Genomic DNA, 14,733 nt, shown 5'->3' with positions numbered 1-14,733 from the left:
AGTACAAAAGCAGACATTCAGAGTTGGGGAGGAGGGGCACCAGCATGGGGATCAGTTCCAGTTTCTACAAAAGCCATCAGCTATGCCTGTGACATTACACATTTGTCCTTTGAATTCCTGCACCCTTCACATAGTCAGTAATCTGTACTTTACTATATGCTGTTTGACTATGAGTCCCAGCATATCTCTTGCTGTTCAATGGGTTGTCAGATGTATTTTCTATGAATATGAGTTTCAAGAAAAGAGAAGTTTACTTTTACAACTCATGCTAAGTTTGCTTTCTTTTGTTTTGTTAAGTAAATGGCTATCAGTGTTTGTGCCATAACATTTGAAATAAAAGTTTTACATTAAATTCAAATCTATGTAATCATTGTAAAAGCAAAGAAGAAAATAGCAGGTACCTAATAGGTTTGAACAGTGTTTAGAGTACTTGGAGAGAGATAGCCAAGAAATGGTAAACTGGCAGGGGGGACCCTGGTCTTTTACCTGCCTAAGGTCCCAACTGACCGTGATCTGTCTCTACCCTACAGGTAAGGGAATGCTAACACAAGGTTCATAGGCAGCTCACAGTTATTTACCACTGATTTTCAGTGATAAGTAGTCTAGTCAGCTGAGGGAAGTAGAAGCTAAGCCATGTGACATGATTATCTAGGGTGGTAAATACCAGTGTATGTGGTAGCACTGCTATTTCTGAAGGAGGGGGTGTTGTCATTAAATGACTCTGTCTGGTCTGAAGATAACAAACAATTTTAAAATACTGAGTCCTTCATTCCAGGCTATCAGTGTGGCAACAGGACCTCATGCTTAGACAAAATGGATGAACATTGTAAGTAGAAATACCACATTTTGGTGGAAGGGGCTTATATTGCTTTTTTGTTTGTTTTTTTGTAAATCATGCATTGTTTTTTCTTCTTGTCTTATTAGCCACTTAACTCTGTATGGTGTGCTGTGAAACAGCACTAAGTGCGACATGTTTTTTATGAACTGCTTTTAAAGCCCATGTGGCATAACTTGTCTGAGTGGCATCGTCATAGTTTGATAGGTTTATAGGTGTATCCTGGGTTAATGACCACTAGGGCCCTTATAAGCCTAGCTCTGCAACCCAAATGTGACTCCACAAATGTGATTTATATAGCTGGTGATTTACTAACTGCCTCTTTCCATCAGACACATGGGAGCCAGACCATAACTGAATTTCTGATTACCCATCCATTGCTCCAAGTTGTACTTAAAGAGGAGTAGGGAGGACTCTGCTGCTCCAGAGAATGGGAGTTCTCTAAAAAACATATCTGTCTCTCCAACATGTCCTATTTTATGTGACAAGCAAAATATGGCTCTTTTAATCTAGCAGTTCTGATGCTGTTTTGCAAATGTGCAAAAGGTTTATTAAAAAAGGGTGCAGGGATGCCTTGTATGCCAGGCACAGATCACCTGTCAGAAGTCTGTATGATGCCAAGTAAAGAGACAGGGCTTTGAGATGATAAGAGCAGGAAATTGTGTTTACTCCATGTATTCTTTTTGTAAGACTCAATTGTAGACATTCCAGTTATCACATGTGTCTGGTCAAGTACACACCGAAGGGAGCATTATACTCTATGATGGGTCTGTTGAGGGGCAAGTACAGTGGTATGATGACCTCTCTGGACCTAGATGCCATGCCCTTGCTTATAAGTTGAGCAACACAGAAGGATTTTTCTTACTACCTTGGACACATGCTGGTGAAAGGCTAGGTTACTATCTATCAGACACTAGCAGTCATGCACCATAAAAATGGTTACCCTTATTTACTAGTAATGTGTTGGGAAAAGGATAACCTAATGATTCTTAGAGTGGGCAGAAAGAGTAATGGTTATATGCAAATGTTAATAGAGGTATAGCAAAAACTTAATACTACACTAAAATTAATGAACAGTGGAATACTATTAAACAGATATCCCATACCACTACACACAGCGTATGTCCATAGCTATCAAATGTTTACCCTCAGTATCAGGGATGAAGCCAGAAATAACAAGGGCAGAAATCCCAAATCAAAGACACCTTTTAAACACAGGAACAGATGACTTACACATTGCCAAAGTTAAAGTACTAGAGTTATTTCTCATTTACTAAAGTAACATAGATTTCTATAACTGTATTCCTTGTAATTATCCGTTGACTGTAATCCACTACCTTACTGTATCAAAAGAATCAATGAGGTTAGGTTAAGCAAAGCAAAATTTTAAGCAAAAATATGGGCTGTTCTTGAAAACTGGGTTAAGGGCTATCAGCATTTTCTACTATACCTTGATGAATGCATAGCCTGCTCCATTGTCTGTAATTGTTAGACCCAGAGCGTCTTCATTCTTGGTCACCTCCACTTCTTTGGTTCCTCCACGGACATGAGCAAAAATAAAGTCCTCTAGACCAATCTGCCCTCCAAGTAGCTTCTGCATGTTCACCTTGTGTGTGTTCAATGTGCAAAACAGAATCTGCATCAGAGAACAAGTGCACATCACATCTCATTGTATTTCCTCAGTAGCAAGTGTAAGTAATCTATAAAACATTATACACCAAGGCACATGAAAATAGCACTAAACCACTATCTTCATACTGTCTATGTTTTATAAACATGCAAATATTTGAAGTAATTACTTTTCATCTGTGTAAAAGGTCAGTTGTTAGATACATTCATGTGTTATTACTCAGTGTTTTGTTTGTTGAAAAGCACACCACCTCCCAGGTTCCAAAACATTTAATTCTTGGGGGAGCATGATGTAAGAAGTTTATATCCATACACAAAAGGATTGAAACTTGGCATCTTATCTTACCCAGATATAAACTGTTTTGTCTTTTCCAAGATACCTGTATAAGCATAAACTTCATCCAGATCATTTAAAATATACCTTTTAGAAACGAAAGCTTAAACCTCTTGGAAGCATAGGCATTATTTTTTAAACAAGAACAATCTTTATTGAATTATCACTTATGACACAGGCAGTCATACATTTATATAAATGAAAACAAATGATATTGACATCATTTCAGTTGCAAACATTATACATCACTTATATTCTTCTGTATACTCATTGTCAGCCAAATATTACATAGCTTATTCAATTCATGCCTTCCTTAAACCTCATTCCTCTTCCAAAACATTATTCTGCATGCATTGTTCCCACAACTCCCATTTTTCTATGTAATTTGCTCATACCTTTTTCTAAAGATCCCACTTCCAGTTCTTTTATCTCTGTTACTATATTCACTACTTCTACTATGATGATTTAGACTTTGATTTACATGATTAACAACTGATGTACTAAAGTTTAAAAGCCTTAGCTGCTAGGAAGGGTCTAAGTGTAATTCTATCATTCAGGCCATATATATGTGCCTGAAGTCTAAGAATCCACCTGGTCTCTACTTCTTCCGTGTGGTTCTTTACATTTCCTAGTCTACTATCTACTATAATTAATTCTAGAACCTTAAACTTAAAGTGATGGGTGGACCCTTCTTCCATCACGTGTTTAGCTAGAGCATTCGTGGGGTCTTCTCTATTAATAGCATATAAATGCTCCCTAATGCGCTCACGTAGAGTGCGATTAGTACATCAGTTGTTATTAGTTTTTACTTTTATATATATCTATTATGGAGTTTTTAATGTGTTTCTATTATGTTTCATATAATATTTTACATGAGTTCTGTGAACGATTGGTCTTTTATATAAATATATATACATATGAGATGTATAGATCTTTTTAAGCACTAGCACTTTAAGCTCTTATAGTCTTAATTGATTAATTGTTGAAATGATTGAGCTTTGAAATTGTATATAAGCGCCTTTATTCATTCATTATGTATTGAAGTCTGAAGAAGCGTCAGTTGGACGTGAAAGCGCTCACTTTTCATGCAGGTCTGCCTCAATAAAGGTTTTTCGATAAGAATTCTTGGAGTTGTGCCTTTGGTGTTACCTTGGAACTTTTCTGCCATTGTCAAAAAATAGTTTCCTTAGTTACACCAGTTTGCTTACCTAGTATTTCTAGCAGAGTAGTCTGCAGAGAACTTTTAAAGTCCATCTGTAGAGAACTTTTAAAGTCCACTAACTCATTACACTCACAAAACATATGTTGCCATTTACTTCTTTCTTCCTCATCACACTTCCAACATTTGTAATCTATCTGAGGAAAAATTCTTTAGCGTCTGTTTGTGGTATAAAAATACCTATGCAAACAGCTCCAAGCAAAGATCCTAAATCTTCTAAACTTTGTTGCATGTTTGGGAAACATACATATATCGTCTCATGGTTCCTTAGTGAATTGCTTATCCAGTCACACTTCCTAATCCTTTCTAACCTCCTCTGACTGATTCCTATAGTTATCATGCAATATTGTATATGCTCTACTAATTATTCCATTTTAACAGCATCTTCTGTTCTAGATTCTATCAAAAACTCTACCAGTGCTGCTCTTTCATTTAGGATCCCCCTGTTCCTTTCTCTTTGCCTATACTCTGATATCAATACTTGATAGAGAAACCAGTCTCTAGTCTACAGTCCAAATGAATTATTGGCCTCTTCCCATTCTATGACCTTTCTCTCTCTCTCTCTCTCTCTAATTATTTGGTCTCAATATCTTGGTTCTTTTGCCAGTTTTCTCCAGTAAGTTCCAGCCCCCTCTTGCCTATTCTCTGTACCCCTAATTACAGCCATCTCTATTGGCAGAATCACATTTCTCCATTCATGTGTTGGCTTTATTCTTAGAATACTTTCTGCTACTTTATGATTATAATATTCTGTATGGTTATTGTTATTCTCCTTAAGGAAATGCATCCAAACTCCTCCTCTCCTTATTTCTTGAGCTCCACCCCCATTTCATCATCATCTCTTTCCACTTTAAATTATAGCTTTCTTGCTATGTATAGGAGCCTTAGCTGTGTAGCTCTGAAATATCCCTTCAGATCATGTAATCCCAAAGCACCTCGTTCTGTAGGGTGGATCAACTTATCCTACTTTGACTCTTGCCCTCTTCCCCTCCCAGATAAAATCCTTCAACTCTTTATTAGTTGCTATCTACAACCTCTCTGTTTGACAAAAATATGCATGTCCTGTGTATAAAACTAAAGCAACTAAAAACATTTAAACTGCTTTTATTTTGCTATCCATAAAACAGAGCTCCAATTTCTCATTTTTTTGTATTATCTTTTGTTTAGTCTCTTTCCACATACCCTTAGCTGCCATTAGCTGCCATAATAGAATCCTTTTTTTTAATCCATACTCCTAAATACTCCATTTTATCATGTTCTCATAAATAGGGTTATTGCTGAATGGAATTTTTGTGTGTACATAATTTACAGCTACTGCCTGTATTATCTTCATTAGTTTTGTATCCTGAAGACTTGAAACTGTTTCAACGTTCCACAACACTGAAATGTATTTTTCTGGTTTTATCAGGTACAAAATAATACCATCTGCAAGTAAAGTCAGCTTTTCTTGATTACCATACCAATTGTATTCTTGAATTTCTGAGTCTCTTATTTTCTTTAACAATGGTTCTAAATATAATGCAAATGGCAAAAGGGAAAGAGGACACCCCTGCCGGGTTCCACTGCTCAAACAGAACTTATTACAGAGAACCCCCTCCCCACTTTGACATCTCTGATCCCTCACATATCCTCCCAATCAACCTTATCATTATATCAGGGAATGCATAGGCATTATGTTTATTATTATTTTGACAATTTCAATGTATTTTTCTTTTATTGTAAAGAGCTATTTGTATTGTTTACAATTCAAGGAAGAGCTTTCAATGACAAGAGCTCTATGTTTGTCTTTGGTGAAAGAGAATTAGAAGGTTGTGGGTTATAGCCCTTCTCAAGACAATTCAGTTCATATTTAATGGTTGACGATGGTATACGAGAGGAATATGCAACATACATTAGATGAGACATTAGGTGAAAGTTTAACTTATAGAGAGTCTATTGCTAGTTAAACTAAATTATAAGATCCCATGCCATTGTTATTTAAAGATGTTCATAGATTCATAGGTACATGTATAAATACTAGTCGGCAGATCATTACAAATCTAGTCAATAAACCATATTCGAGAGTTCCCTCCAACCTCAAAGAGGGCAACATAAGACAGACCGGTGGAGAATTTGAGGCCACCCATCCAATCATCCAGATTCCCCTTAAAGGTGGGAATGGAGCTACTCTGACATGTAGTGGAAGTTTGTTTCAGAGATGAGGGATACATTGGGATATGAATGCATCACACCAACATGTCTTATTTATCTGCTGATGAAGGTTTAGCTTCTTTAATGAAGTATTTGAGAAGCCATATGTTCTGTAAAGGAACAGAAGATCAAGAAGGGTTGGATATTTCATCTCTTGAAAGGCTAGGCACTGATCTCCACAGAGGAGTCTGTAAGAAACCAATTACAGAGATAGGATGAAAAGTCTGTCCTAATAACTAAGATTTTTGAGGGCACTGATATTTTTTGTTTGGAACCTTTGTGGCCTCTCAAATTGAGTGATATGTTTAAATAAATACATGCCAAAGGGGCATTATATTCACTAATTAGTCTGATGAAATACATGAAATAGAGGGGAATTAAGAATCCTTTACATGTGAAGGAGATGCCTTTGGAAATTAGATGAGCCAGGCAGAAGAATTTCTGAACTACTACAATGACATGATGGTCAAAAGATAAGGAATCATCAACAAGAGTCCCTAGATCCCTTACGACTGTGTCTGATTGAAGGAGGTACATCACTTATATGATATGAAATAAAATGTTTTGTTTGCCAAAATTAACTGTATTTTTCACATTTAATTTGAGATAAATGGCAGAGAGGGGTAACTGGGAACATGTTTATTGGGACGTGTAACGAGTTGGCAGAATTTTAAAAATTAAAAATTCCATAGAGAGTACTCTGTCAGAGATGGGGGAGCAAATGGCTGTAACTAAGGAAAGTATTCTTTTGAACTGGGACACAGGATCTGAATTGCAAGACTGGCTGGTAAAAAAGCAATTACTTGGGAATGGAAACAATCCAAACCAATTGTAATTGAACTACTGAATATTGTAAGGGGCATAAAACAACTGGAGGTGGGATATTTAGAAAAGTGAAGGAACAATTTATATAGAAGTAAATGACAGTTCTGGGAACAATACGTACAGAAAAAAGTGCAGGAGAAGCAATGAGATTTAACAGAAAGCAAAAACTGAGAAATTGATCTAATGTTAACATGAATTATTAGAGATAAAAAAGCATATATATAATGTAAAATGCATGAAAATTAAACATCTTAATATGAATTATTTTCTTTTCTATTAATGTCTGTGTACCTATAGCTTATATGATAATTTAATAAAATAAAGGTGTTTTAAAAAGATGGTCTAAAATGCCAAAATACAAGGAAAAATAAGTAAGAAAATATTAAATATAAACTAGGGAGGATGTTTGAATATGAAAGAGAAAAAAAGAGAACTATCAAAAAAAAGTGTATTTTTTTAACATTATTTCTGGATACAAAATGAGAAGAATTCTCTGTAACATACTTTCACTGCAGTTTGGTCATTTGCTTATATGCATTTAATTATAAAGCAAATATTCTGAATTAGAAGTAGGTATTGAATATGAAGAATGTTCATCTAATTAATACAGAACAGGATATGCAAACCTCAAAATACACATTTTTGCATAAGAGAATCTAATGGTAGATTTGTTTGAATGACAATTTTGTAAATCATTTTTATATATTATTGTTTCAAAACATATTCTGTAATTTTCTTATACTCCACTGAAAAGAAAACTGAGTCACCAGGATGTCCATCTGTGTAGAGATATTATAGCAGAGGCCAAGGGAAAAGGCCCTAGACATATAAAATTTAGTAACAAAAGCTTTAAAATTTGAAAGATAATAAGAAAATCCTCACAACTGCAGAATTAAGTATGTAAGAATATACAGGAGCAACATACCAATGAAGAATGCAGATCCATGCATAAACAGTAACTAATCAAGGCAGTGTAAAATTATTATTTTTACACAGTTCCAACTTTACTTTCCTCTATTTATAATACATGGTCTCAACAAAAGACAAAAGCTGCAATGTAATATGTATACACTGCATTAAATGGCTACCTGTTCCTAACAGGACAATATTTCTGGTGAGTTCTCTAATCTTTAAGAAACTAAATTAGAGTTATTGCCACCCCCCCCCTTCTAAAATGGAAGCTAGCAATACAAGATTTCAGCTATGATCTCCGAAGCTGTCAGGGGCAGTGGTCTGTGTCTGGCTCACCCTCTGTTTAAAACTACAGTGGATGAAAAAACATTCTCAGGAATTGGATTATTTGCCTGCTAATGTTAAAAAACAATGAAAATATTACGATTTTTAAGGATGTCATGCAATAACGTCTATAGGCAGATTCTAAATGCAGTTGTTATCAAAATAATGGCTTATTCTCCTATATCCATACAAATGCTATTTGATTTGATTGAAATCTCCTTAAAGATATTAGAATGCCACTGACTATACAACTTTATTTTTGTTTGAGAATTTGTGATACTCTACTCATTATATAGATGTATCTGTGAAATTTGTGAGCTTGTACTAAATTACCTACATTGCGAAAGCTGAAATGATCACCAGTTGCACAAATATATTTATGCATGCCAGAGTTTGCAATAAGTTTCTGTATTAACTACATTGTGAAAATATTCTATATTCTGCTCCTTGAGATTGGGTTGTGAGCAGAAAATATTATCTGAGCAGTTCTTATACCCAGCTAACAATAGTAAGTAAATAAATAAATAAATACTGTTTCATCAAATACAGATACTGTGTTCATGATACTGGAACATACAATGAACAGTAAACTTATCAACAAATTCACCCATGTAACGCATTACCACAATAAAAAAACAGTAAAACTAATGGTCTTAATGAGCTCAGTCACAATAATTTCCAAAAATCATGAAACCCAGGTAGGTTCCAAAGCGACAAGCCTTTATTCGTCACAGGCAAGTGATCCTCAGTAACAAAAAAAATCAGAAATATTTAACAATGTTAAACATATCAGCTTTTATATACTTAAAAGTAGGTGTGGGAAATGTATGTACTGTTTAATTTTAAACCAGCCTATTCAAGGGTAATTTCACATTACCACAATAAATGTACACCAATATACAAGCTTAGAAAATGCACATAAACAAGAAACCACAGCAGTAAGTGATAACATACATGAACATACATGCACACCACCACCTCCTACAAAAATATGCATGCACGTACCTACTGCCATGGTACCACATGTGCATTTATAGACACATATGAAAAAGAAAAAAGCATGACTACAAATCCCAGCTACACCAACTACTGAAGCCTTAACAAAACATTAAAGTTCTGAAAAAATAGAACTAAATACATAAATAAAGCATTCCCAAAAGATGTGTAGATGCACACTTATTTTTTTTTTTTAAATCAATAGAAATACAATCTGAGAATTGTACAAGTAAAAAAAAAATAAAGTACAAAAACTGTACAGCCCCCCCCCCCACACACACACACACACACACAAAAAGTAAAGCACAAATAATGTAGACCTCCAGACATTGATTCTTGTAAGGAATTCAGCCCTCCAAATGGACCTTTCAAAGGTCACAGTGAAGCCTAAGTTATAGTACTAATTACAATGTCATGTTCTAAACGTGATCAGATTCCCAGGCTAAATCTTCAATAAACTAAACCAACCAAAAATTAGTAGTTAGATTTCAGTAGGTAATTTAGTTTTACCACATGATTTCATTACATAAATCACTATTTAACAATTAGTCATATCAATACCACTAATATAAATGCCATGAACACTTGCAATTAATTTGCCTTAGATGACCTAATTAAGCAAAATTTCATGCTGAAATGTTAAAAATGTTAAAACTGTGCAGTTTATTTACTTTAAACATCTATTAACATATATAATCAGTGTTTTAATTGCTTTAAATTTAAGGACCTATTTAGAATTTTAGAAAGTAAAATTAAAATTTTCTCTAAGCTGTCTCAGAAAGATTTAGAGATCTATTTAATGACAGTATATAACTGTTATCTCTTGGAAAGATTATCTAAATACTCATTGAGTTCATTCACCTAACACTAATTATTTAACAACTGTGAAAAACAACATTTGTCTTTCCTTATTAACTCAAATTTTACAGTCTCGTTGTCATAATGATCTTCCCTTACAAAGTAAAGAGAATATTTCATCATATGTAGTTCAAGTTCATTCTGCTAACAGTCTTTCTTCCAATTTAATTTTAGAAAAATTTTCTGGAAAGAAAATAATTAAAAATGGGAGGAGGATATGTAAGACTAGATCCACAGTAAAATGAAAAAATATTATTAGACTCATTTTAATAATAAAAAAAAGATGCAACATTTTATCTGCTAGAAACCCTGATAAATTAGTCCCCCTGGAAATTTTACTGAAACCAACAAACTAAAGGAAAAAGAGTAAAGTATTGTCTAGTGAATCAATAACAGATTTTAAAAACAATAACACCCTTGGGTCACCTATAACATTAAATTCTATAGATTGTATGAAGGATGTACTACTTCTGATTAAGTCATTGAACAAGTTAAGCATTTATTTCAGCTTTATATGTCCCTCAAGTACCAATTTGCAGCATGAACAGAGATACATTTGATTGACTAGAAAATGATGCAAAGGATAATCCTTTTGATTCACACATTTTTCCTCCTTCTCCAGTTTTATATCCTGACATTATACTCAAAAAGAAAATTTACCATAACCAATGAGAGCATGTTGGTACTCTATGTAAAAGACCTAAAAAAGAAGCCCTGGGGGTCAAGTATTTTTTGATTCCTGTTTTTTTCATAACTAACATCTTGTCTGATTCTGACAAAATTCAATTAATGAAAAAGGCTCACTTAAAATGAATTGCAACTCAAACAGTGAAGAAATTCTCTTCTTAGCTAATTCTGTTTTTAAACCAGTTAGAAGACAATTAAGAAATATTAACCCTAGTTGTATTACTACCTTCTGTCTTCCTGGTTTATCACTCCTTCAGATACCAGGACTGTTAAAACAATACCCAACCATCTTTATTCAATGTGGTACCATTGATTTGGAAAGTACTCCTTTAAACAAGATGAAAAGTTTGCTACTTGATTGAATGTTTGGGAAAAAATAATATTACTATTCTTCTTAGTGAAATAATTCCAAGCTCAAGATGAAAGGACTACATACACTAAGGCTTTACTATTTCACAGCTGGTTGAGGTGCTTAGGTACCATTTATACCATATCTGTAGTTCAATACTGGGAGGATTTTACATGGGCTTATCAAATGTTTGCAAATGACAATTTATATCCAAGCCACTGAAACCTGACCCAAAGTTTTTTTAGACCTGCTATTATATCCCAAAGTATCATCTGTAGATATAACAGAGTTAATAAAACTTTGAGCTTATATTACGGCAATGCTAGAAACACTGGGAACAAATCTCTAGAGTTACTTTTTTTACAACAGAAAACATATGATATTGTAATACTTACAGAAATGTGGGATTCATCTGCATCAACTTTCTTTTCCCTGATTGCATAAAATTAGAATGCAGATAAGAATTGTATAGGGGGGTTAGCACTGTTAAAAATGAACAGTCTTATAAAACAGTAGCTCTTACTTCAAAACTTGAAACAATAGTAGTAAATATTTATTCATCTTCTGGTTTCAATTATATAAAGCTGATTTGCCCTTTTAGGAAGCCTTCTATGGATGTTACAACTTATAGTGAATTTATTGAGTTTCTTCAGTCTTTTTTTCACATAAATTTATTATCTTGATTGGTAACGTGAACTATCCTAAAATAAATTAGTCATCAACTACTGAGTTAGAACTGGAGTTATATATTAAATTTTTACATTATTCCAACTTATAGATTCACCCACTACAAGGACAATATTTTGGATATATTAATTACCAAAAAGCCTTCAATGATTATTCATCTTCATTTTGGACCTCCTTTGAGTAATTCAGATCACTGCTCTATTGTTATGTCTATTTTTACAAATCGCTAACACCACCCTGGATTGATTAAAAAATATAAATTTAATAGTTTAGAGTACAAAACTATAAGAAAGACAATTATTTCAGTTAATTGGAAAGATTTGTTGTGTACTACTATAGATGGTTGTATTAATATATATAAACTATTCTACTGGATTATATGGATAAAGTACTGCAAAACAAGGCATACAGAACAACTAAGTTAACATACTGGTGGGGCACCACATTGTGTGAGCTATACAAAAAGAAAAACGATTATCTCACACATTTAAGCATCAATCTTATTATGCTGTTAAGTGTAAATTGAACTTAATAGCTAAAAAACAAATTGGATGTGAAACTTAAAAAATATAAGCATGAAATGTACCTATCACATTCAACAAGTAATAAGCAAAACTTTTATAAGCACATTAATTCAATGTGGGCTAATAAAGATTCTATTTATAGACTATTAGTTGGAGGACAAGTAGTATCTGACACATTGGTTATGCCTGATTAATTACATATGATTTTATTTTATTTTTTCTAATTTAAAATATAAAATAGGTTATTAGCCTTGAATCAGAAACTGAACCAACTGTTTGTTCTACATTTGCAGTAGTCTGGGAGGCAATTAAGAAAAAAACTGGAAACAAGACCTTGGTGAGCCCCAATTATATCCCAGCAGTGTTAGCACATGTTTTACATGATGTTCTTATGCCAGTATTATATCTGATTTATAATTCCTTATTATATAAATATTTTGTTCCTTGTGTCAGGAAAAAAAATCTATAATTACACCAATTAATAAAAACGAGGATATGATGGAATGGATATATTATAGACTGATTAGTCTAACATCCATCTTATGTAAACATTTTGAGAGAGCTTTGGTCATCTTACTGATGAATGGGTATAACACGCTTGAGAACTGACCCATATCAACATGACTTTAGTCAGGATAGATCTACATTAACCAACTTGGTACAATTTTATAATCAAGTAACTATGGCACTTGATCTATCCCTTACAGTGGGTGCTATTTATATAGCTCATGCTAAGGCCTTCAACACTATTCCTCACAATTCTATTCTAGCAACATTAAGGTGTTGTGGTTTTAATCCATTTTAATAAACTAGATCAACAGGTGGTTAACTGGATGCACTGGATGTATATTTAAAAGGACATTAATCAGACTATCTTCCTGTAGCAACTGGTGTTTCATAAGGCTCAGTTCTGGGCCTATTTTTGTTTAATTTTGTACAATCTACCAGTTCTTTAAACAAATATGGTTGGCATGATAAATGCAATGATGATGCAAAATAGGATGTATTATTAACATTAACAAACATTATTCAAATGTCTCATCTCCTTAAACAATTCTCCTCCTGGATAAAGGATGTTAATCTCAATTTGTGTACCAATAAATGTAAAGTAATGTATTTTGGCAAATCTGCACCATTACCTGATTTAAATCTAGATGGTGTTGACTTACAAAAGACAACCAATTACAATGACTTGAGTATTTGTATTTCCTCTGACTTCTCATTTACTCATCAACTTAACAGTATAAGTTAAACGTGGCCTTTATTTAATGAGCAGTATGTTTAGAACACTATCTTTAAGAGATGAAAAATAGCTTCATTCATTCATTTAAAATGTATATTAGACCAATATTAGAATAATATGTTTTGTTTATACAATAGGAAAGATCTTAAATTATTAGAATCTGTTCAGTCTTTTTACCAAAAGAATGCCAATTGTACGACACCTACCATACAGTGGGAGATGCCACATTTTACAACTTTATTCTTTATACTACAGATATACAAGGGGTAAGGCAATTTGCACCTACATAATATTTCATGATGAAATGCTACAAGTTATTTATAATGTTTTTATCACCAATAACATAAGGGGTCACAGGTATGATAGTTTAAACTTTGCTATTCCACATCATGAATAATATTTTTTTAATGGAAACTATTCCTAGGATTTGGATTTGAATATCAGCTGAGATTGGACTATCTCCTAATCTTTTCTCATTGAAAAATAGCTCAGATTCTTGTATGGGAGATAAAAGTTTTAATGAACAATTTAATTAGGCAGTGTTCTTAGATGGCCCTCTGGTCTGAACACTGGTATTAAACTAATTTGAAACTTATGAGAATCTTATATTCTGCTTATTTGCATTCCATTGCCTTTCTGTTCCCCTGTTCTTTGTGTCTGCCCGCCCACCAAGACATTAAGCTAATTTTTTTTGAAATCCGAACCTACCTGAGGTAATTGACCTATAGCTCTGAGTCGTGGGACTAGAGTTCCAATATTAGCTTTGTTTGATTCGCTTCTTGTAGCTTGAAGTTTTTTTCCAACCCTCCCACCCTTTTCTTGTTGTGGTTTTAAAAGGTTGTGTCTCAGGCCTCCACCCCGTATGGTAATCTGATTTCCAAAGTTTTCTTCTCCCACCTTTCATCGCTATTGTCTGTTGTGTAAGCTATGTAAATACTCTTTCCAACCACTGTTTTCCATAGATCCATAATACTGAGTGCCCACCCAGCAAGCCAGTATTGCTCTTGAGTAAACGCCCTTTACTACATATTGTCTCCTGCTCATTATCCCAGAGCTCTCATCTGCTGGGAAACCATTGCAACACTCTGAAAAAGTCTTGAATTTATCCTGCTCCATGTTTG

At 33.8% G+C, this 14,733-nt stretch overlaps 1 protein-coding gene across 1 annotated transcript in view; it reads right to left on the bottom strand.

The window, feature by feature from the left end:
- Nucleotides 1–14,733, bottom strand: part of GIPC3 (GIPC PDZ domain containing family member 3) — a 472,326-nt gene that overhangs the window by 437,763 nt on the left and 19,830 nt on the right. Inside the window, exon 2 of the mRNA XM_044053860.1 lies at nucleotides 2,286–2,471. Within this exon, the coding sequence (XP_043909795.1) occupies nucleotides 2,286–2,471 (186 nt within the window). The remainder of the gene's footprint in view (nucleotides 1–2,285; nucleotides 2,472–14,733) is intronic.

The sequence above is a fragment of the Protopterus annectens genome, chromosome 13.part0, assembly GCF_019279795.1.
Source record: "Protopterus annectens isolate FY-2018-M chromosome 13.part0, PAN1.0, whole genome shotgun sequence".
Lineage (NCBI taxonomy): Eukaryota > Metazoa > Chordata > Ceratodontiformes > Protopteridae > Protopterus > Protopterus annectens.
This window is presented reverse-complemented; position numbering and strand designations above follow the sequence as displayed.